General features: G+C 44.5%; 1 protein-coding gene across 1 annotated transcript in view; it reads right to left on the bottom strand.

Moving 5' to 3' along the window:
• The window catches only part of COL4A6 (collagen type IV alpha 6 chain), a 446,909-nt gene that overhangs the window by 138,237 nt on the left and 282,675 nt on the right, over positions 1–25,997 (bottom strand). The window contains 6 exon segments of the mRNA XM_030209832.1: positions 2,422–2,475; positions 4,448–4,540; positions 4,878–4,919; positions 6,264–6,299; positions 12,510–12,572; positions 16,284–16,319. Of these exon segments, the coding sequence (XP_030065692.1) occupies positions 2,422–2,475; positions 4,448–4,540; positions 4,878–4,919; positions 6,264–6,299; positions 12,510–12,572; positions 16,284–16,319 (324 nt within the window).

The raw sequence follows: 25,997 nt of genomic DNA, 5'->3' as shown, positions 1-25,997 counted from the left end.
GTGGGGGATGAGGGTGAATAGGGTATTGCCGTGGTGGGTAGGGCGGGAGGGCAGTGAGTTCTAGTGGTAGACAGTGGGAGTGGGGGGGAAAGAAGATTAGGAAGGGACAGGGCAAGGAAGAGAATGTGGACAGGGGCCATAAGTAGTGTCTGAGGTGTGACAGGTGACTATGTGGTGACTGAGGTGATAGGTCGTTAACAGGTGTTAACAGGTGGCTATGGAGTGACTGAGGCGACTGAGGGTTAAGTGGATAGATAGAGCTGGATTTTAGACTGGCGAGTAGGTAAGTCAATGGCTGAGAGGCTCGCGAGCCGGTAGGAGGGTTACTCGATGTGTTAACAGGCAGGCGGGTAGCATCTGGAACAAGTGGTCAGGAACAAGCTGGGGTAGATGGACAGGAGCAAGCTGGAACAGGCCGGAGCAGGTTGGAACAAGTCATAACAAGCTGGAATGTGTTAGTCCAATAAAATGCTATTATCTTATTTTCCATATTTGTTTTATTTCTGTTTGTTAATTTGTAAAGTGGTGATTGATATTTGTTAGTTTTTTTCACATTTGCATCTGCTCTCCTCATATTTTGCACAGTACTAGGGGACAAACATTACTATCACTGTTTCTGTTGTGTCGATTGTATGCACAGTCTGGCTTCTTGGGGGGGTTCAGTTTAATTTTTGTCTAAATATTTCTATTTCTAGATTTAAAATTTGCCATACTGCTAATGCTAACTAGCATGTCTTAGCCGGTCTCAGTGGTTTACAATGATTAAAACCAGTTTATGGTTACTTATTCTATAGTGGATTAGGGTGTATCTATGTCTGTGAAAAAGACATGGGGCCCTGTTTACTGAGCCACGCTGTAGGCGTACTAACATTTTTAGCGCATGCTAAAAAATAATGCGCGCTAATGCTAGTGACATCCATATATTCCTATGAGTGTCTCTAGCGTTAGTGAGCGTTAAAAACGCTAGCGTATCTTAGTAAACAGGGCCCATGGTTTTCTGTTGGCGTTGACTGTGCAGGATCCACTATCTGTACTATTCTGGCTGGTTTAGTTTTACAGTAGGTGTATTGATGTTCTAGTGCTCACTGCAATGTTTAAGATGCTGCCCTTTCCTAGGTACACCCTTGTGTGGCTCATAGAAGTTACTGCTTATATGGTATGGTAGAATTGCTCTGTAGTTCTTGAATGACATTTGTTGTGTTTTGTATTCTTAGTACGTGTAGTACTGGATTTTGGATGGGGGTGTTAAAAAATGATCGGCCCTGGGTGTCAAATAGCCTAGGTGTGCCACTGGGTGGAAGAAGGGAGATGTCTGACTATGGGGCAGCAGGGAAGGAGAGATGCGGGACACAGGAGTGGGGGAGGGGAGATATTTGACTATGGGAGGCAGAGAGGGAGAGATGCTGGACGGAGGAGGGGAGATGTTTGACTATGGTTTATTGTTTACTGACGTTTGATAAAATCGCCTTTAATTACAAGGCACATCAAGGCAATTTACAATAAAATTTAAACAGAATAGAAAGGAGCCTACATATAATAAATGTAAACCGCTTTGATTGTACCACAGGAAGGTGGCATATCAAATCCCATTACCTACTCCATAAAATACAGGACAGGTATCATTCATCCAAAGAAACAAACAAAGTTCATAATGGGGAGGCAGGGAAGGAGAGATACTGGACTTGGGGGCTGATGGGGGGGTGGGGGGGCGGGGAAGAGATATTTGACTATGGGAGGCGGGGAAGGAAAAATGCTGGATTCGGGAGTGGGGGTGATAGGGGCGTGAGGGTTACAATATGGCTCCAGAAAAAGGAGGACAGATTGAGCAAGTCCAGGTTTTACTTCCATTGCTTTCAATGGAAGTAAAATCTGGAATGGCTCAATTTGTCCTCTTTTTTTCTGGAGCCGTATGGTAGCCTGCCACCTGGATGAGGAGGCACACATCTGAAGGGTCTCGTAAGACATCAGACAGCCTTGGGCCAGCTTAGTACATGTATGAAATCGGGGTCTTTCAATACGATCCGGCCTGGATTCTTCAATCTGCTGATCAGAGTCTACTGGTGAAGGCAGGCTCTTGTGGAGATATGACGTCTTGAGCCGTTACACTGGCAGGCCTGTGGAATTTCCTACCACTGGAAGTTTATATTGGATCATTCTTTTTGATCTTTAGGAAGAAATTGAAGTCCCGTTTTTATCCATGTGCTTATGAACTGCAATGAGTGTAATGAGCGTAACTAGATCATATTTTTTAGTGTTAAAATTCAGAATGTTTTTATGTGGTAGGAACTACCTCTGTTACCTGTTAATTGCTGAGAATCTCTAGATTGGCAGAATAGAAATGTTTTAAAATAAATTAATTAAAGCAAAAAGTTAACCATAATTGATTCAAAATCTTTGAAGTCAAATGAAAACGGAGCTTACCGGAAAACCAGAAGGGCCTTGAAATCCAGGATTACCTCTAGGGCCAGGGTCTCCCTATTTAGAACAAGAAGAACCAATTCAGTAAACATTGAGATGAACTAGAAGTCAAAAGATGAGCACCTTCTGTCGGGGATTCAAAAAGGATCTACATCAGTTAATCAACAGTGCCCCCTACAGCAATTTCTGCATGCACCACACATACTGAATGCTGTCTGAATGGGGAGACACCTGGAGTGGTCCAGTAGCCAAGACAAGACTTCTTTCTTTCACCAATGGTGCTGGTCTTGGCAAGCGGCTTCCAAGTTCCCCATCTCTGCCAAGCCACTGAATCCCATACCTAGACCAGTTGCTGCTGCCAAGCCATGTTCCCTCCCCTTATGACTTGTCATTTTTCTTGCACTGCCATGTCCCTCCCCCAAACCAGGCTGTTGCAGCCTTTGCCACCCCCCTCCCCCCACCAGTCTGAACATCAGTTTAGTTTCCATACTGATGGAAGCAAGGAGAAGCAATCATATTAGCAATGGGGAGGGCGGATGGGGAGTAGCCAATTCAGCATTAACACTTCCACACCCTGAAGCTACACCTATGGATCTGAACCATGTCAGTCTTGTTTTTCCCACTGATGTGTCACAGCCTTCCTCTTTGATGCCTGCTGGTCCCTGGGTTTTGCCTCCTGTCCTGCAGCAACCACCGTGCAGTGACAATTCTAAGCTCTATTTAGATACATTATGTAGGCCGGAAAAGGGATATCCAAGCCAGAATATTCCCAATGTGTAGTGTATTTTACAAAAGACTCATTCAACAAGGAGAAGTGGGGAAAGGGGAGAAAGGGAAAGGTGTATTATGAAACAAAAACTTTAAACGGTCATGCAGAAAATGCCTTCCCCCCTCTACCTAGATACAATGGAGTGCAGTTATGTTTAATTTGTTTATTGAATTTCAATTTTTCAAGTATACAAACTTGTTCAGAAAAATTGGATATAATGAGGTTATAATATAAGAAAAAAAAAAAAAAAAATCATACATGAAATTTCCCTCAAAACCAATACAAGTCCACAAGTGGGGAGTTCAAAATACAAACATCATTGAAGGTATATTAATTAGAAATAAACAATTTCAAAAAGAGTGGCAGAGGTGTACAAGGGACACTATATTCCAATTTCAAACAGCATCATTAGTTGGAATTACTATTCCAACAATCTTCCTAGATGTAATAAATGTCTCGAGTTGGGATGGGTCATAAAACACAAACTTTTCAGAGTGGTATGTGACCAAACACTTGCACGGAAATTTTAAAAAGAAAGTCGCTCCCAGCTGAATCGTTTCCTGCTTTTTTTGAAGAAATCTTTTCCGGCGCACTTGTGTGTCCTTTGATATATCAGGATATACACTAATTTTTAACCCTTTGAAAATTTTTCCACGATTTTTGTAAAACAATTTTAATATCCATAGTTTATCAGAAGACAAAACAACTGTAGCCAACAACGTGGCTGGTGTTACTTGTTCAGAGTCTGAAGTTTCTAAGAAAGCTGTAACATCCAAGGGTTGATTTTGTAATATTTGTTGCTGTCTAGATGGAAGATAGAAAACTTGCGCTAAAGGAGGTATATTTTCTTCACTAATCTGTAAGATATCTTTAAAATATGTTTTCAACATCTCTCTAGGAGCCACATTATCCAACAAAGGAAAATTTATAAATCGCAGATTATTACTTTTTGAAAAGTTTTCCATTATCTCTGCCTTTCTTCTTATGGAGTGCAGTTATATTGCCTGCATGCGCAGCGGGACCAGGGATAATGCCCTATCAAGGATGTCACTTGCAAGCAAAAAACAAAAAGCGAGAGTAGAGAGCTTGTGAATAAATGGACATTACTAGTGGTGTGAGTGCAAATACGAAATGCTCAGGACGGTTCTCCTTGCACACACAACATCCACCGGGACAAGCAGAGAATTTTAACTGGGTTTTTGTTCAGCTGCGGTTTGTTTCTCTGCCGACATGCTAACTGCGTGAATCAGTTTCACAAACCTTTTCTCCTTTGATTCCTTTCGGAAACCCCACAAATTCTTCCGTTCCAGAAGACGACGGCGGGCCTGGGTCACCTGGTAAACCTACATCTCCCTGTTCGAAAAGGAGACAGAGTTAGAAGCTGGACTGACAGAGCAAACTCAAAAACAGTTTTGAAAAGCTCTGGACTTCATCTGCCCTAAGAGCTGTTGTGCTTTGGATAATTACAGCCGATCAATTATTGTAACTCAAGCGCTCAAGCCACCTACAGATGCCTGCAAACTGGCTTCTTTTTTTTTTTTTATTATTTATACAAACTGCAAAAGTAATCCTCCATCAGCTTTGTTTACTGCAGAGATTTGCTAAAAATCTTTATGACACAAGACTACAAGGATGTGTATTTCAAAAGACTGACGGCAACTCAGAGAAGTGAAAAAATATATCTTCTTACTTTCTCTCCTTTCTCCCCTTGGAAACCTAATCCTGGGTTACCCTAAAAGGAATTAATAAAACAAACAAAAAAACAAAATGATACAAAAGGTTAACTGAAAAGTAAACAAAAGTCATGCCATGCTAGCTTACAAAACCTGTAAGTATACTGTGGTTGTACGTTGTTTTCATGGCTTTTGGCGAAATTGCATGCTATACTTCGTGCGGAACTGCCTTTATAGAATTCAAGCTTAACGCGCACCATCTCGGCACCCAACTTTGGGTGACCTTTACTGAATTTCCCCCTGTGCATCCAGAAGACTGAGCAGACACATCACACTAACTGCACTCTACCATCTGCACTAGGCTTTCTGCATGAGCCCCGGAGAATCTCAGAAGATGTTCTGTCCTCCGACAGCCTCGCACTAGTTTATAACGTGATCCTAAAATGTGTGTAATGCCTTTACTGTTATTCTCAGCCCCAAGGACTATCATTGCTGCAGTTTCCCACTGGAAAATACACGAGCAATGCACTGTGGGTAATGTAGTTCACAGGCAGTGCAACCACACTTGTTTGCCTGTGTAAGAACTGCTATCACTGGTTGTGAGGCTGCTCAGACCTTCTCTCTCTCTCTCTCTCTCTCTGCCAAGCTTGGCTCTTTTGTCTTCCTGTTCAGTCTTACTATCTGTCCTCAGAGGTCAGCCAGGTATGACCTTTCCCTCTTATCTCTAGGACTACCCCTTGCTATCCGATGGCAGGCTCTGTCCCCATTGGTCTCTATCTGCTCCTCCCTGTGTGAAGCCCCACCACTTCTTTGTCCTTTCAGCCACATGGGGCTTCTTCCTCCATTATAGCCAGGGACATGGAGCCAACACCATCTCGCTCCAGACAGCTCTGTCCTGCTGAAAATCCCTGTAACGAACCTGGATTTTTTACCCTGTAAATATCTTCTTCCAAATGAGATATCGCACATTGCAGTCACCCAGCTTTGGACTATTTCTACCTGTTCAACGACCTTCCCCTCCCCCTGCAATACAACTACCTCTCTTCAGATCTCCACCTCCCACAGCCTCCAGCTTAAGAAGTCTCTGTATCCTGAACGTCTATCTGTGAGTAAATTATCTGTGATTTATTCAATAAAAGAGACTTCATAAAATAATAGAGACTTCAGGTGATTGCTGTGCCAGGGTTATGCTCCATGATATTGGGGCTTCTAATTACCAAGCTTCAAGAGTCATGACAGAAGATGCTTCTCTTCAGTGCTCAGGGCTAGTCGGGGGTAATGAAATTCCCTTGATATGTCACGTGGGGTGAGGGTTACGAATCAGGAGGGAGGAAACAGCGATGAAAAGATATTCAAATCACAGCACAAAAAAAGAAGAACAAGGCAGGAGGCTGAGCACTTACTTTGGGACCCGGTAGACCAGGAACACCAGGTGGACCCTAAATGCAAAAGAAAAATACAAAGTAATCACACTCTTCTTCTCATTAAGAGGTGATAGAACAGCCTAGAACAGGCCACTCCACTGCCAGTTTTTCCCAATGCATGTGTGGATTTGCAGTCCTGCTCATCTTACAGAAATCACATGCGTGGTTTTATTGCTTATGTTTGTAACCTGGTTCATTCAGGTCTTTGTTTTATAGTTCAATCTCTTTATTTCGTAATGCACAACACATATCGAACATTAATTTCTCAAACAATACACACATAACACCAGATATTTACAGTGGGGGAAATAAGTATTTGATCCCTTGCTGATTTTGTAAGTTTGCCCACTGACAAAGACATGAGCAGCCCATAATTGAAGGGTAGGTTATTGGTAACAGTGAGAGATAGCACATCACAAATTAAATCCGGAAAATCACATTGTGGAAAGTATATGAATTTATTTGCATTCTGCAGAGGGAAATAAGTATTTGATCCCCCACCAACCAGTAAGAGATCTGGCCCCTACAGACCAGGTAGATGCTCCAAATCAACTCGTTACCTGCATGACAGACAGCTGTCGGCAATGGTCACCTGTATGAAAGACACCTGTCCACAGACTCAGTGAATCAGTCAGACTCTAACCTCTACAAAATGGCCAAGAGCAAGGAGCTGTCTAAGGATGTCAGGGACAAGATCATACACCTGCACAAGGCTGGAATGGGCTACAAAACCATCAGTAAGACGCTGGGCGAGAAGGAGACAACTGTTGGTGCCATAGTAAGAAAATGGAAGAAGTACAAAATGACTGTCAATCGACAAAGATCTGGGGCTCCACGCAAAATCTCACCTCGTGGGGTATCCTTGATCATGAGGAAGGTTAGAAATCAGCCTACAACTACAAGGGGGAACTTGTCAATGATCTCAAGGCAGCTGGGACCACTGTCACCACGAAAACCATTGGTAACACATTACGACATAACGGATTGCAATCCTGCAGTGCCCGCAAGGTCCCCCTGCTCCGGAAGGCACATGTGACGGCCCGTCTGAAGTTTGCCAGTGAACACCTGGATGATGCCGAGAGTGATTGGGAGAAGGTGCTGTGGTCAGATGAGACAAAAATTGAGCTCTTTGGCATGAACTCAACTCGCCGTGTTTGGAGGAAGAGAAATGCTGCCTATGACCCAAAGAACACCGTCCCCACTGTCAAGCATGGAGGTGGAAATGTTATGTTTTGGGGGTGTTTCTCTGCTAAGGGCACAGGACTACTTCACCGCATCAATGGGAGAATGGATGGGGCCATGTACCGTACAATTCTGAGTGACAACCTCCTTCCCTCCGCCAGGGCCTTAAAAATGGGTCGTGGCTGGGTCTTCCAGCACGACAATGACCCAAAACATACAGCCAAGGCAACAAAGGAGTGGCTCAGGAAGAAGCACATTAGGGTCATGGAGTGGCCTAGCCAGTCACCAGACCTTAATCCCATTGAAAACTTATGGAGGGAGCTGAAGCTGCGAGTTGCCAAGCGACAGCCCAGAACTCTTAATGATTTAGAGATGATCTGCAAAGAGGAGTGGACCAAAATTCCTCCTGACATGTGTGCAAACCTCATCATCAACTACAGAAGACGTCTGACCGCTGTGCTTGCCAGCAAGGGTTTTGCCACCAAGTATTAGGTCTTGTTTGCCAGAGGGATTAAATACTTATTTCCCTCTGCAGAATGCAAATAAATTCATATACTTTCCACAATGTGATTTTCCGGATTTAATTTGTGATGTGCTATCTCTCACTGTTACCAATAACCTACCCTTCAATTATGGGCTGCTCATGTCTTTGTCAGTGGGCAAACTTACAAAATCAGCAAGGGATCAAATACTTATTTCCCCCACTGTATCTTATGAGCAGCATTTTCTCCCTATAACCCCTTCCCTTTCAAACACCCTCCTTCCCGTTCTCTTTTATAAACTCAGAGTATTGAGAATTGCATTGCAAAATTTCATTGTTGATGAATTAAAGATAGGTTCCCATGTAGGGGTGCATTAACCACTTTTGTGAAAGGTTCCCCCACTCAGTCCAGCAGTGCCCTCGTCTCCCACCCCTCCCCAGTCTAGCAGCACAGCTAATCTTGCTTTCTGGGTCTAAAAAGTGGTATAAAAGCATGGAACCACTGTTAGTTTGAACTGCTGCTGGCTCTGCTGGTCCCTCCCCTCAGAAACAGGAAGTGACATCAGAAGTGGCAGAACCAGCAGAGACAGCAGCAGTGTGGATCAACAGGGACTCTGTGCCTTTGGGGGAGGGGAAGGAAGTGAACAAAGATACTTGACAAGAGTGGGCCTTGTGCTCAGCACTGCTTTTACTTATAGATGCTCTGTTAAGCTTGGCTCAGATAGGGTTACCATACGTCCGGATTTACCCGGACATGTCCTCTTTTTGAGGACGTCTGGGTGTCCGGGTGGGTTTTGCCAGTCCGCCCGTTTGTCCGGATTTCTGGACAAACGGGTGGGCAGGCGGCGTACCTATCCTAGCCTCCCCTTCCCTCCCTTACTATCTACTGCCCTGGTGGCCTAGTGACCTCTTTGGGGCAGGAAAGAGCCCCCTCTTTCCTGCCTGGAGCGCTGCCCTTGCCCTGCATCCTGTTGCTGTGTGACGGTCTCGGGATTCAAAATGGCTGCCAAGAGTTGAAGCGGCCTCGCGAGGAAAGAGGGGGCTCTTTCCTGCCCCGAAGAGGTCACTAGACCACCAGGGCAGTAGATAATAAGTAAGGGGAGGGGAAGTGACGGGGGGGGGGGGGGGGGGGGGGGGGGAATATGTGACCCGGGGGAGGGGAGGTGATGGGGGGAGGGGAATATGTGGCCCTGGGGAGGGGAATAAGTGACAGGGGGCAGGGTGAAAGCGAGAAAGGGCGGGACGAAGATGCAAAAGGGGCATGGTGTGGGCGGGGCAGGGGCATGACAAGGGTCTCGCGAGGCCGCTTCTTTTTCAGAGAACAAAATATGGTAACCCTAGGCTCAGAGCAACTGCTTCCTTGGCCTACTGGTAAAAGCAGCCCTGTTCCCATGTTTGCAAATATGTATTCTCTGCTTTCTCTCCAACACTGATAACTAGAACTGTGCTGAATAGCATATTTCACTATTTGGCTGAATACAAATAATGAAAAATATTATTCGACTGAATAGGAATAAAGAGCTTTAACACAGCAAATAATAAAAGAAGCAAAGTGAAATCAGAAATCAAGTGTTAAATCACTATTTGGCCAAATATGAATAATGTATCTGGGGCCGAATCAAATCGAATATGAATATTAGGTAGAGCCCTATTGATAACCTCTCCATCTTTGCATTTGACCTCTCCATAAACTGGGTCAGTTTTTTTTCACTAGTAAGCAAGCTTTCCTGATAAACACAGTAAGTTCTCCAGAACTCACATCTAACTCACCTCTCATATCTAGGAGACCCACCAGCAGCTCTTTGTTTTAATGTTGATTTGTAAAATCTGATGTTTATATGCTAGGTTTAATTTTACTAAAGCGTGATTCCACATTAGCACATACTATCACACCTTCACATATTTCCTTACTATAGGGCTTATTTTATATAATCAGGTCTATTTACTAAGCACAAAGCAAAAGTGAGAATGGAGTGACTCAGCAAGAAGAAAGTGAAAGTCCTTCAATAAAAGCCCAGACCTGATCTCACTAGATCACTGGTGGCGAGACTGGAACCCCCTGATGTTCAGCATTATTTAACTGGCCAGAATGGCTGCTGACAGGTTAAATAGCGCTTAATCAGCTATCCTTCGCTGAATATCCCCAGTTAGCATCTAGCAGCTAGCCGGTTATATCGCCCGATATAACCGGCTATCCGCCTATTTTTAAAGCCAGTTTAGCGGCCATGTTTGGATAACCGACTACGAGGGGCATTTTCAAAAGAAACATCTAAGTTGGAATTTGGACGTCTTTGTAAAACGTCCAAATTCGGAGGCGGGGAAAAGGTCATTTTCGAAAGAAGATGGACGTCCATCTTTCGTTTCAAAAATACCAAGGATGTCCTTGGATTTGGACATCCTTAGATTTGGACATCTTTGATTTTTGGCCATTTTCGAAACCAAAGACGTCCAAGTCTACAACGTCCAAATGCAAGCCATTTGGACGTGGGAGGAGCCAGCATTTGTAGTACATTGATCCCCCTGACATGCCAGGACAGCAATGGGGCACCCTAGGGGGCACTACAGTGGACTTCATAAAATGCTCCCAGGTACATAGCTCCCTTACCTTGTGTGCTGAGCCCCCCCAAAACCCACTACCCCCAACTGTACACCACTACCTTAGCCCTTACGGATGAAGGGGGCACCTATATGTGAGTTCAGAGGGTTTCTGGTGGGTTTTGGAGGGCTCATTGTTTCCTCCAGAAATGTAACAGGTGTGGGGGGGGGGGGGTATGGGCCTGGGTCCACCTGTCTGAAGTGCACTGCACCCACTAAAACTGCTCCAGGGACCTGGACCTGAGTATGACATCTGAGGGTGGCAATCAATATTTTTAATGATGCTTTTTGAGGATGGGAGGGGGGTTAGTGACCACTGGGAGAGTAAGGGGAGGTCATCCCCGATTCCCTCCGGTGGCCATATGGTCATTTTGGGTACCGTTTTGTGCCTTATGCACAATAAAAACATGTCCGGGTGAAAACCTCCAAGTTTTAGTCTTGGACGTCTCTGCTTTTTTCCGTTATGGCTCAAAGACGTCCAAGTCTTAGGAACGCCCAAGTCCCACCTTCACCACGCCTTCGATACGCCCCCCCCCCTCAGATATGGATGTCCTTGCGATGGACTTTCGCTAGAGACGTCCAAAATCAGGTTTCGATTATAACGATTTGGACGTCTCTGAGAGATGGACTTCCAAGTGCCAATTTATGTCAGAAGATGGACGTCCATCTCTTTTGAAAAGATGGACGTCCATCTCTTTCGAAAATAAGCCTGTAAGTCTGAATATTGACTTAGCTGGTTATCTTTAAACAGGCCAAAAATAAACCGGATATTCAATGCCAGTAACTGGAAAAGGCCCGGCATTGAATAACCATGTTCAATGCCGACCGAGGGAGTTAGCCAGTCTAACTCCCACAGTCTGAATACTGGCCCCGGAAGAAGCAGCCCCATGGACAATACCCAGCCAACTTGAAAGAGCTTGAGCTATTCAGCCAACAAGAAGAGGCAAGGCCTGCACCACATCCCACTGTGAAATGTTGGTAGATCTAAACGACTCGTGGCTATTATTACTGTAAAAAGGGCTTCCACCAAGTACTAAGTCTTGGGGCATGAAGACTTATAAAATCTTCCTTATTCTCAATTACATCAACATTTCTACAACTGTTCTTTTTTTCACATTGATACGTTGTGTAGATCAATAAAACAAACTGATGCATTTTGAATTGTATTTTTTAGATAGCAAAATGTGAAAAATGCTCACGGGTGTGAAGACTTTTACAAGGAAATGTGATATTGAGTCACTTTTAGTTATTATACTTCTATAGTCAATCCTGGGGTATAATGCAGATGATCTGTATGACACATGCATTTGTGTTACATTTTGGAAGTAACTAGAGGCCACATCGAAACCAGCCCCAAATCTGCCACTGCATTTTCAGCTGAACTGAAACTCTCTTCCACACCCTCTACCCCTTTCGGACTGTTGAACCACCTGAAGGCCCTCCCTAGGCCTACCTTAAAATGCCCTGGTGGTCTAGTGGCCTCTTCCAGGCAGGAGCGATCCTCAGTCGCTATTGCTCTGCCAGTTCCTCAGCCAAAATGGCTGCTGGGACTTCCTGTGGCAGCCATTTTGAGATTGAAACTAGAAGAAGCAACTGGAGATTGCTCCTGCTTATGCTGTTTTAACTAACTGGCTATTTCAAAAGTGAACAGAAGGGCATTCTGAAGGTGAAATTGGGGAGGAACCAGAAGCTGTGAAGGTGCCAGCAATATTGAGTGCTGATGCACGCACAGCTAAGTGACCAAATGAAACTGCATAAAAGGCAGTCCTAATTTTGGTCGCGTAGCTATGCGGGTACCAGTACTGAAAATCGGCCGGTATTTGCCTAGCTGTCAGTGGTGGCCTGAAGATCAGCATCCCTCCTTCCAGCCCCCAACCCCCCCAATCATAATCAGCACTCTTCCCTTCCCGCCCCCTCCCCCCAAATGTGCTTTGAATGGAGAATCAGCAGCTGATTGCTTCACTTACTTGGACGCCTGGAAATCCTCTGGGTCCTGCAGAACCTTCCTGTCCTGGGAAACCTTGCAGGCCCTGTAGGGATAAGTGTCACTAAAACTGAATCATCTTCCTAAGAGCATCCAGAGACAATAATTACTGACAGAGAGCACCATGCTGCATTATTTATCTACAGTTATTTAAAAAAAATACACATTAAACCCAAATTCCGAGCTTCCTCATCAGACATTAAGCAAACAATAAATAACTCTAGTGTTCTGAGGAACAGAATATTCTTAGTGAGCTACACAGAGGGATTCAGCTGTAGAGATAATCATGGTGTTGATTCAGTGCAATCATCAGTTCGGTCTTTGCCAAAACAAAGCTTTAGTAGCCGAAGCCTTCCTGAAGAAAATGCAGTCTTAGGTGACAATAATTTTGAAAGGATTATCAAAAACCCATGTAGTAGTGAATGAGCTTTTCATATTTCCTAGGTTGCTCCAGAACCAATACCAAACACCACAACTTATTAGGAGATCTTTTTACCACGCTGACTCTCACAGCATTCTACTAACCACAGGTGAAAAAAATCCCCCACAGGCTGTCCAGACAGGTCACATTAGCTTTTACCAAACCATGACACCTAATAATTATTTTTAATGAATGAACACCCTACGTGTGTTATGTCAGGTAGTACTGTGCTCACTTCTGACCTACTTAATTCAAATGACTAAAGTGATTCCCCATGTTTGCTGTGTGCTAAACAAATCAACAGTCCTGTCCAGCTGGATGGAGTTCTAACTATTTGAGAGGCTCTTTTACAAAAGGAAGTTAAGTCCTAAAGTGCATTTAGGCCCCAATGATCAAATTCCCCGCGCTGTTCCGAATGGCACTGAAAAACTGCATAAAAAACTTTCATAAAAATTACGGTATTGATTTAAAACTAAGTATTGTATTGAAGTCACTGAAAATTTAGTGCCAGAACAGTGCGGGGAATTAAAGCCCGGATGATCAAAACTAATAACATGCAAATTTATGCACGCTATTAGTTTTGATCATCCTGCAGGAGTTGTTTGATAGGTCAGGCCTGTCAAAAAAAAGCCCAGACCTGTCAAACATAGGGGCTGGAGGCCCCCCCCATCCCACGCTGGACATAAGAGGCTGATGGTCTGGTGGACCTCCAACCCCACCACCTAGTGGTCTAGCACCCCCCTGAATCTCACCACTCCGCACCTCGAAAAGATGGAAGAGGGAGTCGCACTCCTTCCTCCTTCCAGCGCCGCCTCCAAAATGGTGGCACCCTGCCCAGGGCATCCTGGGATGCGCTGGGAGGGGCTTCCCTACCATATAAGGGAGTTTAGGGAAGCCCTGCCCAGCACATCTGAGGATGCACTGGGTTGGGCAGGGTGCCGCCATTTTGGAGGCAGAGCTAGAAGGAGGGGGGAGTGCTACTCCCTCCTCTGTTTCTTTGAGGTATGGGGGTAAACCTGTTTCTTTGCCTGGGGTGGGATGGGGAGGCCTGCTAGCATGCAGCTGCATGCTAGACAGAGCTCCCCATTCCGCCCCAATGCTCTGCAAATCTTAATGCCAGCTCCGAGCTGGCCCTTGTTTGGCACGTTGCCCACTGGGGAGGATTATGTAATGTCCTGTTTAGCATGCATTTGCATGCTAGTTGTGGTCAGAGCCAGCGAGCTCATTGTTTCACACACTCAACAGCTTTGATCATGTGGCAGGGGGAAAACATGGCCATTAGTATGATGCTAAGAGCCTCTAGCGTCTGCTTTTGCTTCTGATCACCAGGGCTTTAGCGCATGAGAACAGGCTTACTGGAAACTGCGTCAAAGTGTTTTGTGGTATTTTCATGTTAGCACATGCTATACCACACTTTATTTATTCAAAATAAAATTCTGAAGGGGGTGTGTCATGGGCAGGGAAGTGTTACTCAGCTAGCGTGTTCACATTAGCACATGCTAACTGGATAATGCAAACTTAACACAGCACTTAGTTCCTCCTAAACAGGAGGCGGTGAGTGCTCCCATGTTAATTTTTCGTGTGTACTCCACTCTAATGCGAACTTTAGAACACGACCTGCAAAAAAAAAAAAGGCAGGAAAGTCGCATGATAGCAAGCCCAAATTTCAGCGCAACTTCTTAAAAGGGCCTCTAAAAAAAAGTATTTTCTCCGTCTGAACTATGGATTTCATAAGTACCAGGACGTGCCCAGACCACAAATATTCCCTGATATTTAGGCATCATTTTAGATCGTTTATCAAATGTGTTATAATTATTTTTTTAACATGTACTGGAATTTTTAAACATACATTCAAATATTTTTAACACACAAGTTGACTGTACTCAAATGAATGCATAGCTTAATCTGCATTAAATCAAGATTATGCACTCTAAAATTTATAAGGCACCTTAACAAACCAAGGGATCCCTCTACTAAGATGCGCTAACGGATTTAGCACGTGCTAAAGAATCAGTGTGCATTAAGTACTATGCAGCCCATAGGTATGCAATGAGCTTTGCAGCATTAAGGGGTCCTTTAACGAAGCTGTGGCAAAAGGGGGCCTGTGTTTTTGACGCACGCCAAGGCCCCCTTTTACCGTAGCAGGTAAAAGGCAGGTCTTTATTTTTTTTTCAAGAAATGGCCGTGCAGCGAGTGAAGCGCTCGCCAAGCGGCCATTTCAGGGGTCAGCACTTAACCGCCACCCATTGAGGTGGCAGTAAGGGCTCCCGCTAACCCGGCAGTAACCGGGCAGTGCCGCCAGGTACATACCGGCACTACAAAAACTGAAATATTTTTGCAGTGCCAAAAATGGCACGCGTTGGGGGAAGGAACTACCGCTAGGCTGCTGCAGTAGCCCGGCGGTACTTCTCTTTTAGCAAGCGGTAAGCCCGCATTAGGCATAAGTACATAAGTATTGCCATACTGGGAAAGACCAAAGGTCCATCGAGCCCAGCATCCTGTTTCCAACAGTGGCCAATCCAGGTCACAAATACCCGGCAAGATCCCAAAAATGTACAAAACATTTTATACTGCTTATCCCAGAAATAGTGGATTTTCCCCAAGTTCATTTAATAACGGTCTACGGACTTTTCCTTTAGGAAGTCGTCCAAACCTTTTTTTAAACTCCGCTAAGCTAACCACCTTTACCACATTCTCCGGCAACGAATTCCAGAGTTTAATTACACATTGAGTGAAGAAAAAGTTTCTCATAAAGTTTACCGTCACTTCATAAAAGGGCCCCTTAGTGCACACTAAATCTGTTAGTGCACCTTAGACGACCCTCAGATGCGTTGAGTACACATCTTCCACAAGTACTGAGAATTGCAAAGTCATTGCCCCAGCAGAACTTCCAACTTACTCCAGCAAAGATTCTGAGGGAGCAGCTTCTTCGTAGATTACCAGGATGCCAGAAGTGTCTAAGGGGTCTTTTTTTTACTAAGGTTCACTAATGGATTTAGAGCACGTTAATGATTAGCGCATGCAAGAAGCCCATAGGTATAAAATATCGTTAGTACACGCTAAATCTATTACTACACCTTAGCAAAAGTACCCCTAAGAAAGCAGCCCTCAGGAAAAAGTGTCAAAAGTATAACAGACCCCTTTGTGTCCTCTTTTAAAAATTCCTCCTTTGTCTTTTGCTGCACCTGGGATGAGCTTATCACCGTGACCAACTTTGAGGGCAAGAGAGTCAAGCTATAAATCTCCTGGGATTACGCATTCACACTCAATATAGTTAAGCACAGGAATGAATTACAGTTGTTGCCACTAAAATAAGTAAACAGAAATATTACTTACGGGGCCCCCGTCCAATCCACGCAGGCCGCTCTCACCCTAAAACACGGTTTACAAGAAAATCACAAAAGGGTTTACCACATGATTTTTATGAAACATTGAGATAAATAAATGCAATAAGGAGTTCTTGTGGCCAAGTTAGCCCGCTCGAACACATAGAAATAAGGATCGACCAGTAAGCTGTAGCTGTTTATTCACATTTATCTACCTCCTCTCTGATACCATCTGATTTGATTTACAGGGGCCTGAAAAAACTAAATTCATTTCTCTCATCTTCCTAAGTAAGGACACTGCACCAGTGATTTCACAGTTAGAATCCTGAAAGGTAACTTTAAAACAATACAGGAACGTAAGACCTTTGAAGTCAGAATGATTGAATATTTTGACACCCAACAGACAGGACTTAACAAGGATCTGGGTTTTCTAGCCCATTATAAACCATAAAATTGTATTTCTCTGTTTATCACCCTCCTCACATCTACCCACACCCATCCTGTTAGAATATCAATGAAATGCTTTGATGTCCCCATGCATACCTCCTACCCACCCCCCTTCCACCCTGTCAGACTGTCAAAGTAATGCTTGGATGTTTCACTTATATATACTATCTGCTACCACATTTGCTTATTTCCGATTTGATGAAGAAGGGCAACCTTTGAAAGCTAATCAAGAAATGTATTAAGTTATGTCCAATAAAAAAGGTATCATCTTATTTTCTTTTCCATGTTTTATTCTGTTTGATTTCTACTGATAATCTCATCTTCCTAAAACAATAAAAATCCTACCTAACCTCCCCAGCCAAATTCTCTTAACGCATTTCCACGTCCCAAAAAACCTCACCCAGTCCTCAAGCCTCCGGAAAGCTTGTTCCCACAGCCACGCTTTAACCTGCTTAAGCTACTGCATATAATTCAACCCTTGACGCAGCTACTGCCGAAACCCCCCCCCCCCCCCCCCCCCCCCCGTGTCTTAAAAGCTGCAAAAGCCAGTCCTTGCTGAAAGCTTATTGTTGGCCTGTTCAGCATTTGACTTATCTTAAAGAGCTAAAGGGATGGGTGAAGAAACAGCTCAATTCCACTGGGTTTAAATCACATGAAATGAACTAGGCATGGGATTATTTGCACAGACAAGAAAGGTTTGCTGTATTTTGTACTAGTTAAAACCCAGTGAAACTGGCTCATTTTTTCACTGAGAAGAGGAAGGAAGCTCTTAAAAACTTGTTCATGAAATGTCAGCTTCGTCATTGGGGGTCAAATTTCTGCCATCCCACCCAATATATAAAACTATTTAAAAATAGCCTTAAGCTGGCTAAGCGCTAATATTCAGTACAAGATGGCCGACTATCTTGGCTGAATATTACCGCCTAGTTGCTAGCCCAGTCACCAGCCAGTTAGCTCAAATATTCATTGGCTGACCGGCTAAGTTTATAGACCCGTGTAAATAGCAGGTCTATCTTTGGCTGCTAAGTAGTTAAGTCGGTTGGTTAGCTGATGAATATCGGCTTAACTGGCTATGTTTTTCGCGGCCAAAACCCCCCAGAAATTACTACTACTACTACTAAACATTTCTATAGTGCTACTAGATTTACGCAGCGCTGTACAATGAGCACGAAGAGACAGTCCCTGCTCAACAGAGCTTACAATCTAAATTGGGCAGACGAACAGACAGTTAGGGGTGGGGAAATTGCAGTGGTGGGGGTGATAAGTGAGGGTACTGAGTAAGAGACTCATGGTTAGGAGTCGAAAGCAGTAGCAAAGAGGTGGGCTTTAAGCCTAGATTTGAAGACAGCCAGAGACTGAGCCTGACGTACCAGCTCAGGGAGTCTATTCCAGGCATAGGGAGCAGCGAGATAGAAGGAACGGAGCCTGGAGTTAGCAGTGGGGGAGAAGGGGGACGACAGGAGATATTTACCCAGCGAACGGAGTTCACGGGGAGGAGTGTAGGGAGAGATGAGAGTGGAGAGGTACTGAGGAGCTGCGGAGTGAATGCACTTGTAGGTCAATAGGAGAAGTTTGAACTGTACGCGGAAGCGGCTAGGGAGCCAGTGAAGCGACTTGAGACTTGAGGAGAGGTTGACAGATATGGCCCCTGCGTTGAATTTCCGGGTTCGCCAACAACCGAGGGAGTTAGCCGGGCTCCCTCCCGCAGTCTGAATATCAGCCCCAAGGAATCCACACAGTTTACTACATGGCTTCTGGTTTTGTCACACTGCACAGATGGACCTGAGGGAAACCCACAGAAAACCAGAACCACAAGTCCAATTCTATGTACTGAGGCCTTTTTTTGCATGGAGAAGTATAGGTGTGATTGTGAACGGGTTTCTCATTTGAAACACCTGTTGAATGGATGATTGCTGTCATGCAATTATTTGAACGGAATTAACCTGATGTGATCTTTTGAAGATTAGTGGAGCAGGACGCTGTCAGAATAAAGTGGACCACTGAGGATGAAAATGTTGGAAAATCTGAATGCCCCAGAGGCAGAATACTCTTCGAAATATGAAACCACGTCAGATGGATATTTGTTTGCTGCTCAACAGAATGGACATAAGTGTATTTTGATGAAAGTCCGTGTAAAATCTGAAAAATTTATTTTATTTTTTTCAATATTTATAGCCTGCACAATCTATACGTTCTCGTTGGATAACAAAATGAAAACAAACATAATCTTCTTAAACATATGGATGACATTTACTCTCTGGATCGATGAAAACTGATTAGTCTAATGCCACCCCACCCACCCCAAGACTCCAACCCAAGGCCCACTTGCTTTTGTCTCAGGGCACCCTCATCTTCAAACTGTTGGCAGCCTGACCCACGTGGTGCATCCTGGGTGGGGGTCTATCTACCATAAAAGGGAGAAACTCTTATGTAAGAGGAAATGTGCTATTGCTGAGAGCAAAACCAAAAGCAAGTTGACCATGTTAAGTCTTGGGTTTTTTTTTGTTACATTTGTAACCCGCGCTTTCCCACTCATGGCAGGCTCAATGCGGCAGGCAATGGAGGGTTAAGTGACTTGCCCAGAGTCACAAGGAGCTGCCTGTGCCGGGAATAGAACTCAGTTCCTCAGTTCCCCAGGACCAAAGTCCACCACCCTAACCACTAGGCCACTCCTCCACTGTTGCTACTATTTGAGATTCTACATGGAATGTTGCTATTCCACTAGCAACATTCCATGTAGAAGTCAGCCCTTGCAGATCATCAATGTGGCCGCGCAGGCTTCTGCTTCTGTGAGTCTGACGTCCTGCACGTACGTGCAGGACGTCAGACTCACAGAAACAGAAGCCTGCGCAGCTTTCTACATGGAATGTTGCTAGTGGAATAGCAACATTCCATGTAGAATCTCCAATAGTATCTATTTTATTTTTGTTACATTTCTACCCTGCGCTTTCCCACTCATGGCAGGCTCAATGCAGCTTACATGGGGCAATGGAGGGTTAAGTGACTTGCCCAGAGTCACAAGGAGCTGCCTGTGCCTGAAGTGGGAATCGAACTCAGGACCAGAGTCCACCACCCTAACCACTAGGCCACTCCTTCTGTTTGCAGAAATCTGTAAAAAATATACATATGACAGCTTTGCATATACTGGAGATGCAGGTCACGTGTAACATTTACGGTGGCTATCCAGAGAACCAACTTCCTTGTTGGGCCGGTGTCCAGGATGGAAAACATTGGTCCAGTTAACTGCATGGCTCACAGGTTCCTGTCCAGGCTTCAGTAGGATTCAGGAGGTTAGTCGAATGGGCACCCTGAATATCTGAGCCTGGTCCAATCCGACACCCATCTTAAATTCATCATGGCCTACAAGGTCCTGCACCTATTCCAGGGGAATTCCATGTCTTCCGCAAAGCACTTCAATGTCTCATGCAGGCAACCAGTCCAAGATAAACACAGAAGAGCTTGTACTGTCTACTCGATAATCATAACCCGTACAATCAGAGCACTTCAACATTCCCCAGACACTTACAACATGGCAGGTGGCCTGAGACAGCTGATTAATCAGCCCACAGTACAAACAGATTAAGGATAATTCAGAGACTGTAAACAGAGACAGGCTGTTCCACATGTGAAAAAGTACTGAGCATTTAAAATCATGCTCCCTTTGGTAGCAGTTGTAACCCACCTGTTTTCTGTATCATGGTTGCTTGGTACACAGTGCCCGGAGGTACAGTTAGGATAAAGTAACATAGTAAATGATGGCAGATAAAGAACGGTACGGTCCATCCAGTCTGCCCAACAAAATTAACTCATTTTACACGGTATGTGATACTTTATATGTATACCCAAGTTTGATTTGTCCTTGCCATTTTCAGGGCACAGACCGTAGAAGTCTGCCCAGCACTGTTCTTGTACTAAAAGTTCTGAAGTTAACGTTGAAGCCCCTTAAAATTTACACTCCAGCCCATCCATATCTATTCAGTCACAATCAGGGCGCAGACTGCAGAAGTCTGCCCAGCACCGGTTTTGCTTCCCCGTTACCGGTGTTGCCACCCAATCTCCGCTAAGATTCCATGGATCAATTCCTCCTAAACAGGATTCTTTTGTGTTTATCCCACGCATGTTTGAATTCCGTTACTGTTTTCATCTCCACCATCTCCCGTGGGAGGGCATTCCATGTATCCACCACCCTCTCTGTGAAAAAATACTTCCTGACATTACTCCTGAGTCTGCCCTCCTTCAACCTCAATTCATGTCCTCTAATTCTACCGCCTTCCCATCTCCGAAAAAGGTTTGTTTGCGGATTAATACCTTTTAAATATTTGAATGTCTGTATCATGTCACTCCTGTTTCTCCTTTCCTCCAAGGTATACATGTTCAGGTCAGCAAGTCTCTCCTCATACAGTTTGCAACACAAATCCCATACCATTTTTGTAGCTTTTCTTTGCACTGCTTCCAGTCTTTTTACATCTTTAGCAAGATACGGCCTCCAAAACTGAACACAATACTCCAAGTGGGGCCTCACCAATGACTTGTAGAGGGGCATTAACACTCCTTTCTTCTGCTAGTTATACCCCTCTCTATGCAGCCTAGCATCCTTCTGACCACGGCCGTTGCCTTGTCACATTGTTTAGATCCTCGGACACCAACATCCCAAGCTCTCTCTCGAAAGTCGAGCTTACTAATCTCTCCCCTCCTAAGCGGTAACTCTCTTTTGGGTTTCTGTACCCCAAGTGCATCACTCTACACTTCTTGGTATTAAATTTTAACTGCAAGACCCTCAACCATTCTAACTTTTGAAGATCCCTTCTCATTGTTTCTACTCCTTCCAGGGTATCCACTCTATTGGCTATTTTCGTATCATCCGCAAATAGGCAAACCTTTCCTTCCAACCCTTCAGCAATATCTCCCACAAATATATTAAACAGAATAGGCCCCAACATCGACCCCTGAGGAACTCCACTGCTCACCTTCCTTTCCTCCGAGCGGATAACATGTACCACCACCCTCTGCCACCTAACGGTCAGCCAGTTTCTTATCCAGTTCACCACTTTTGGTCCTAAGTTCAACCCTTTCAGCTTATTCAAGAGTCTTCTGTGGGGGACCATATCAAAGGCTTTGCTGAAATTAAAGTAGATTACATCTAGCGCACATCCTTCATTCAGTTCTTTGGTCAACCAGTCAAAGAAGTCAATAAGACTCATTGGCAGGATTTTCCTTTGGTAAAGCCATGTTCCCTCGGGTCCTGTAACCCGTTGGCTTCTAGAAAGTTAACTATCATTTCTTTCAGCAGCAAGTCCATTATTTTTACTACCACCGATGTGAGACTTACGGTCTGTAGTTTCCCACTTCTTCCCTGTCTCCACTTTTGTGAAGAGGGACCACATCCGCTCGTCTCCAATCCTGCAGAACCTCTCTCGTCTCTAAAGATCTATTAAATAAATCTTTAAGAGGTCCCGCCAGGACCTCTCTGAGCTCCTTCAGTATCCTGGGATGTATCCCATTCGGCCCCATAGCTTTGTCCACCTTCAGATTCTCAAGCTGTTTATAAACTCTTCTGTAAACGGCGCAGTATCTACTCCATTCCCAGATGTTCCCTCGGCAGCCAACCGCGGTCCTTCTCCAGGATTTTCCTCAGTGAACACCGAAGAGAAGTAATTGTTTAGCACATTCGCTTTATCTTCATCACTCTCCACATAGTCATTCTCATTATCTTTCAGTTTCGCAATTCCATTCCATTCCTATCTTTTCTCCTTTCTCCAATATATCTGAAAAAGGTCTTGTCACCTCTCTTTAACTATACCTACTGGCATGTTCGGATATGCAACTATACTAAACCATTTTCTCTCCCTAATACTCTTCCTAAATATTGCCCTGGGCCTAATAAGAACAACTGAGCCATATTTCTGCACATTTCTGTAAAATGGAAGATTAGGGAGCAATTCTGTAACTTGGCACCTAAAGGTAGGTGTCTTAATGCCTTGTGCTGAACGTCAATTCTATAATGGCATCTTGGCACCAAGATTTTGTTATGGATTGGATTGGGTTAATTCATTTTATATACCGCCCTATACCTTAGTATCAAAGTGTTTTACAAAAAATATGCTTGCGTAAGTGGGCATCGACCCACCTACATTTAGACATGTCTGCTTATACCAGGTCTAAGCACACCCAAGTATGTCATACAGTGTGCATAACTGAGAGCATTCTATACGGTACGTGTGTAAGTAGGTGGCATGCTCATGTCCCGCCCACGCTCCACCCATGTACACGCCCCCTTGCAGTTACACACTGTCCGCTGGATTCTGTACAGGGCACCTAAATTAAGGCTCACAATTTTGGGCGTGGATCACAGATCTGAGTGTAAGCTAACAATACACAGGTGATAACACAAAATTATTAGTGCTAACAAGTACTAATTACTTTCACATTAGTTAAACATTAATTCAAAGCTATATCGTTACTTAGCTTATACAGCAGGACTCCAGATCCTCATTAGTACACCATCATCATGGACAGATGAGCATACAAGATTCTCCACTTAGTCTGCCTCCATCATCTCACTGATTTCAAGTCCAGCTGGACCAATATAAGTTTGGCTGTTGCTTGAATTTTCAACTTTCGAAGTCCCTGGCCTAGACCTTGGTACGCTTCTCATTGCTGACTCAAGGGGTTGTGGCGGTCTGAGCCAACCGTTGCTCTGGTACCCCCCCCCCCCCCCTCCTACAACTGTCTGCATTGGCACCTCCCTGAATCCATCCCATCTGGATTGGCACCCTCCGGCCTGGCTCTACCTGCTTGTTTACAGCAGTGAGATCACGTTGCTTTTACCTCACTGCTGTGCTCTGCATTTACCTCAATGGGTGGCAGTGTACAGAGCACAGCAGTGAGAGGAAAACACGTTCTTGCCACTGTGAAGACCGAGTTAGCCTGGCAGGCTTTTGACATCTTTAAGCTCTGACACCCTGAATTGGTGGCTCACCTGGCTCATGTCTTGAGTTGGCCCTGACCCCACGGTACATGAGCACCTGCATTTCCACAAGGGTTTCCAATTATTACTTTATTTGAGCATGAAGGTCAGTGGTGTTCCTTGGTTGGCTGCCACCCGGCGGATTGCCGGGTGCAGGGTTCCTCCCTCCCCTCCCCCAGCGCATCACCTCAAAACACCCTCCCCCCCGGGGGCATTGCTCTTACCTCCTGGGGTGCTTGGAGCAGCCGTGCGGCTGTCAGCTCCGCCAGTTCCCTGCATCCTCTGCCTGGGAACAGGAAGTAACATCAGAGGGAGCAGGAAATTGGTGGAGCCGACAGCTGTGCGGCTGCTCCCTGCACCCCCTGTTGAAATATAGAAAATGGCTACTGTGAAAAACAGGTCAACTGGTTTTGATCCTGGTAGTTAGGTTTTAAAGATCATAATATCAGCTCTGACTTTGAAATTCACTCAAGATGTTGTAAGTCAGGATTGTGATAATGAAACTGGCATATGGGCAAAGTTTAGTGAAGCTTGTCGAGAAATGGCAGCTGTAAACAAGCTAATATGGGAAGATGCGGTCAGTGATAAGTGACGAAAAACAAAGATTTCCAGTTAATAGAGGGAACAGAAGGGTGAGTTGTCCGAAACTTGCGAGATAAAGAAAGAACTTGTGGTTAAACGTAATAATTGGTAAACAGATTTTGAAGAAATTACCAGGAATCTGATCAATAGAAATAAAACAAAATAAAACATGAAAAAGAAAATAAGATGATACCCTTTTTTATTGGACATAACTTAATACATTTCTTGATTAGCTTTCGAAGGTTGCCCTTCTTCGTCAGATCAGAAATAAGCAAATCTTGGTAGATGACAGTATATATACGTGAGACATCAAAGCATTTCAGTGACAATCTAACAGGGTGGGGATGGAGGTGGATGGGTGAGACAGAGGGATATGCATGGAGACAGGAAGTGACAAACAAAACAGTACCATTTACAATTTTATGGCTTATAATGGGCTAGAAAGCCCAGATCTCTGTTAAGTCCTGTCTGGTGGGTGTCAAAATATTTAATCATTCTGACTTCAAAGGTCTTACGTTCCTGTATTGTTTTCAAGTTACCTTTCAGGATTCTTACTGTGAAATCACTAGTACAGTGTTCTGTTTTTGTAAAGTGTTGCCCCACAGGCGTGGCATCCTGGCTGGCAATGGCGTTTTTCATGTGATGTCTATGTAAGTTAAATCTTGTTTTTTAGGAATCTGATGAAATTAACAGGAACTGTCAAAGTGGTACACAACAGGTGTCCATAAAAAATAGGGCTGAGAGAAATGTATATAAACGAGACAGTAGAGACCATCTGGCAACTTATATCAGGCTAGGAGACTTCCTGTGAGAAATGAATCTGTATTGGTTATGCTGATCCTGTAAACCTTTATGTTGGTAAGTAATAAGAATATTTCTCATATCCATAGTATGTTTTCTGATTATTGGCTCCTAAATAACTTAGAGTAAAAGTGAACTGCTTTGAGCGTTGATGGAGTCTAGATAAACGAGGTAACTACAAATGCAGCCTGGGGTAACTGTTCAATTCTTGATATCAGTAGCTGGATTACTATTCTGGAAGAGAACAGGAAATACCCCAAAATAAATTAAACAACCCCCTGCAGCGTGCGCCCGGGAGGAACCGCCCCCCACTGCCCCGCCCTCGGTATGCCGCTGCTGAAGGTCTTTCAGCAAGTAGGGCTAATCCTAACTCAGTCCTAAATTTGATCAAGTTCAGTAAATCCCAGACAGCTATAATAGGTGGTATGAGAAACATATGAAAGAGAGAGAAAAAAAAAGGTAAGTAAAGAACTGCAAAATTTCTAACAGGTTAAAAAGAGAAAGCAATGGGAAACAGGTGGCTTGAAAAATCCAAAGCAACTTAATCAGCAGAAAGACTTTAGTCTCTGCAGTAAGACAAAGAGGATCCCACATATGGTAAAAGGCAATGGCGTTTGCCCTCTGTGTATATCTATATAAATAATTCCCACCTCCAACATTCTGAAGCTCACTCAGCACCACTCACCCTGACTCATACACTCGCCCTCAACCACGCACCATCTCTATAGGGTCTCACCACCACTGACCCTCACTGATAGACTCCCCCTTAGCCACGCCCATTCTGGACCTAAAACGCACCTCCAACGTTCGAATGAAGCCTGGAGCCGGAAACTTGAGGTGGTGTAGATATCCGGTTTGGCCATGAGTGTCTGCCCCGCCCTCACGTCACAACGTGATGACGTCGAGGGCGGAACAATGGCACTGGCC

This window comes from Microcaecilia unicolor, chromosome 7 (genome assembly GCF_901765095.1).
Source record: "Microcaecilia unicolor chromosome 7, aMicUni1.1, whole genome shotgun sequence".
NCBI lineage: Eukaryota > Metazoa > Chordata > Amphibia > Gymnophiona > Siphonopidae > Microcaecilia > Microcaecilia unicolor.
Note: the sequence above shows the minus strand (reverse complement) of the source record. Positions and strands in the feature narration are given on the sequence as shown.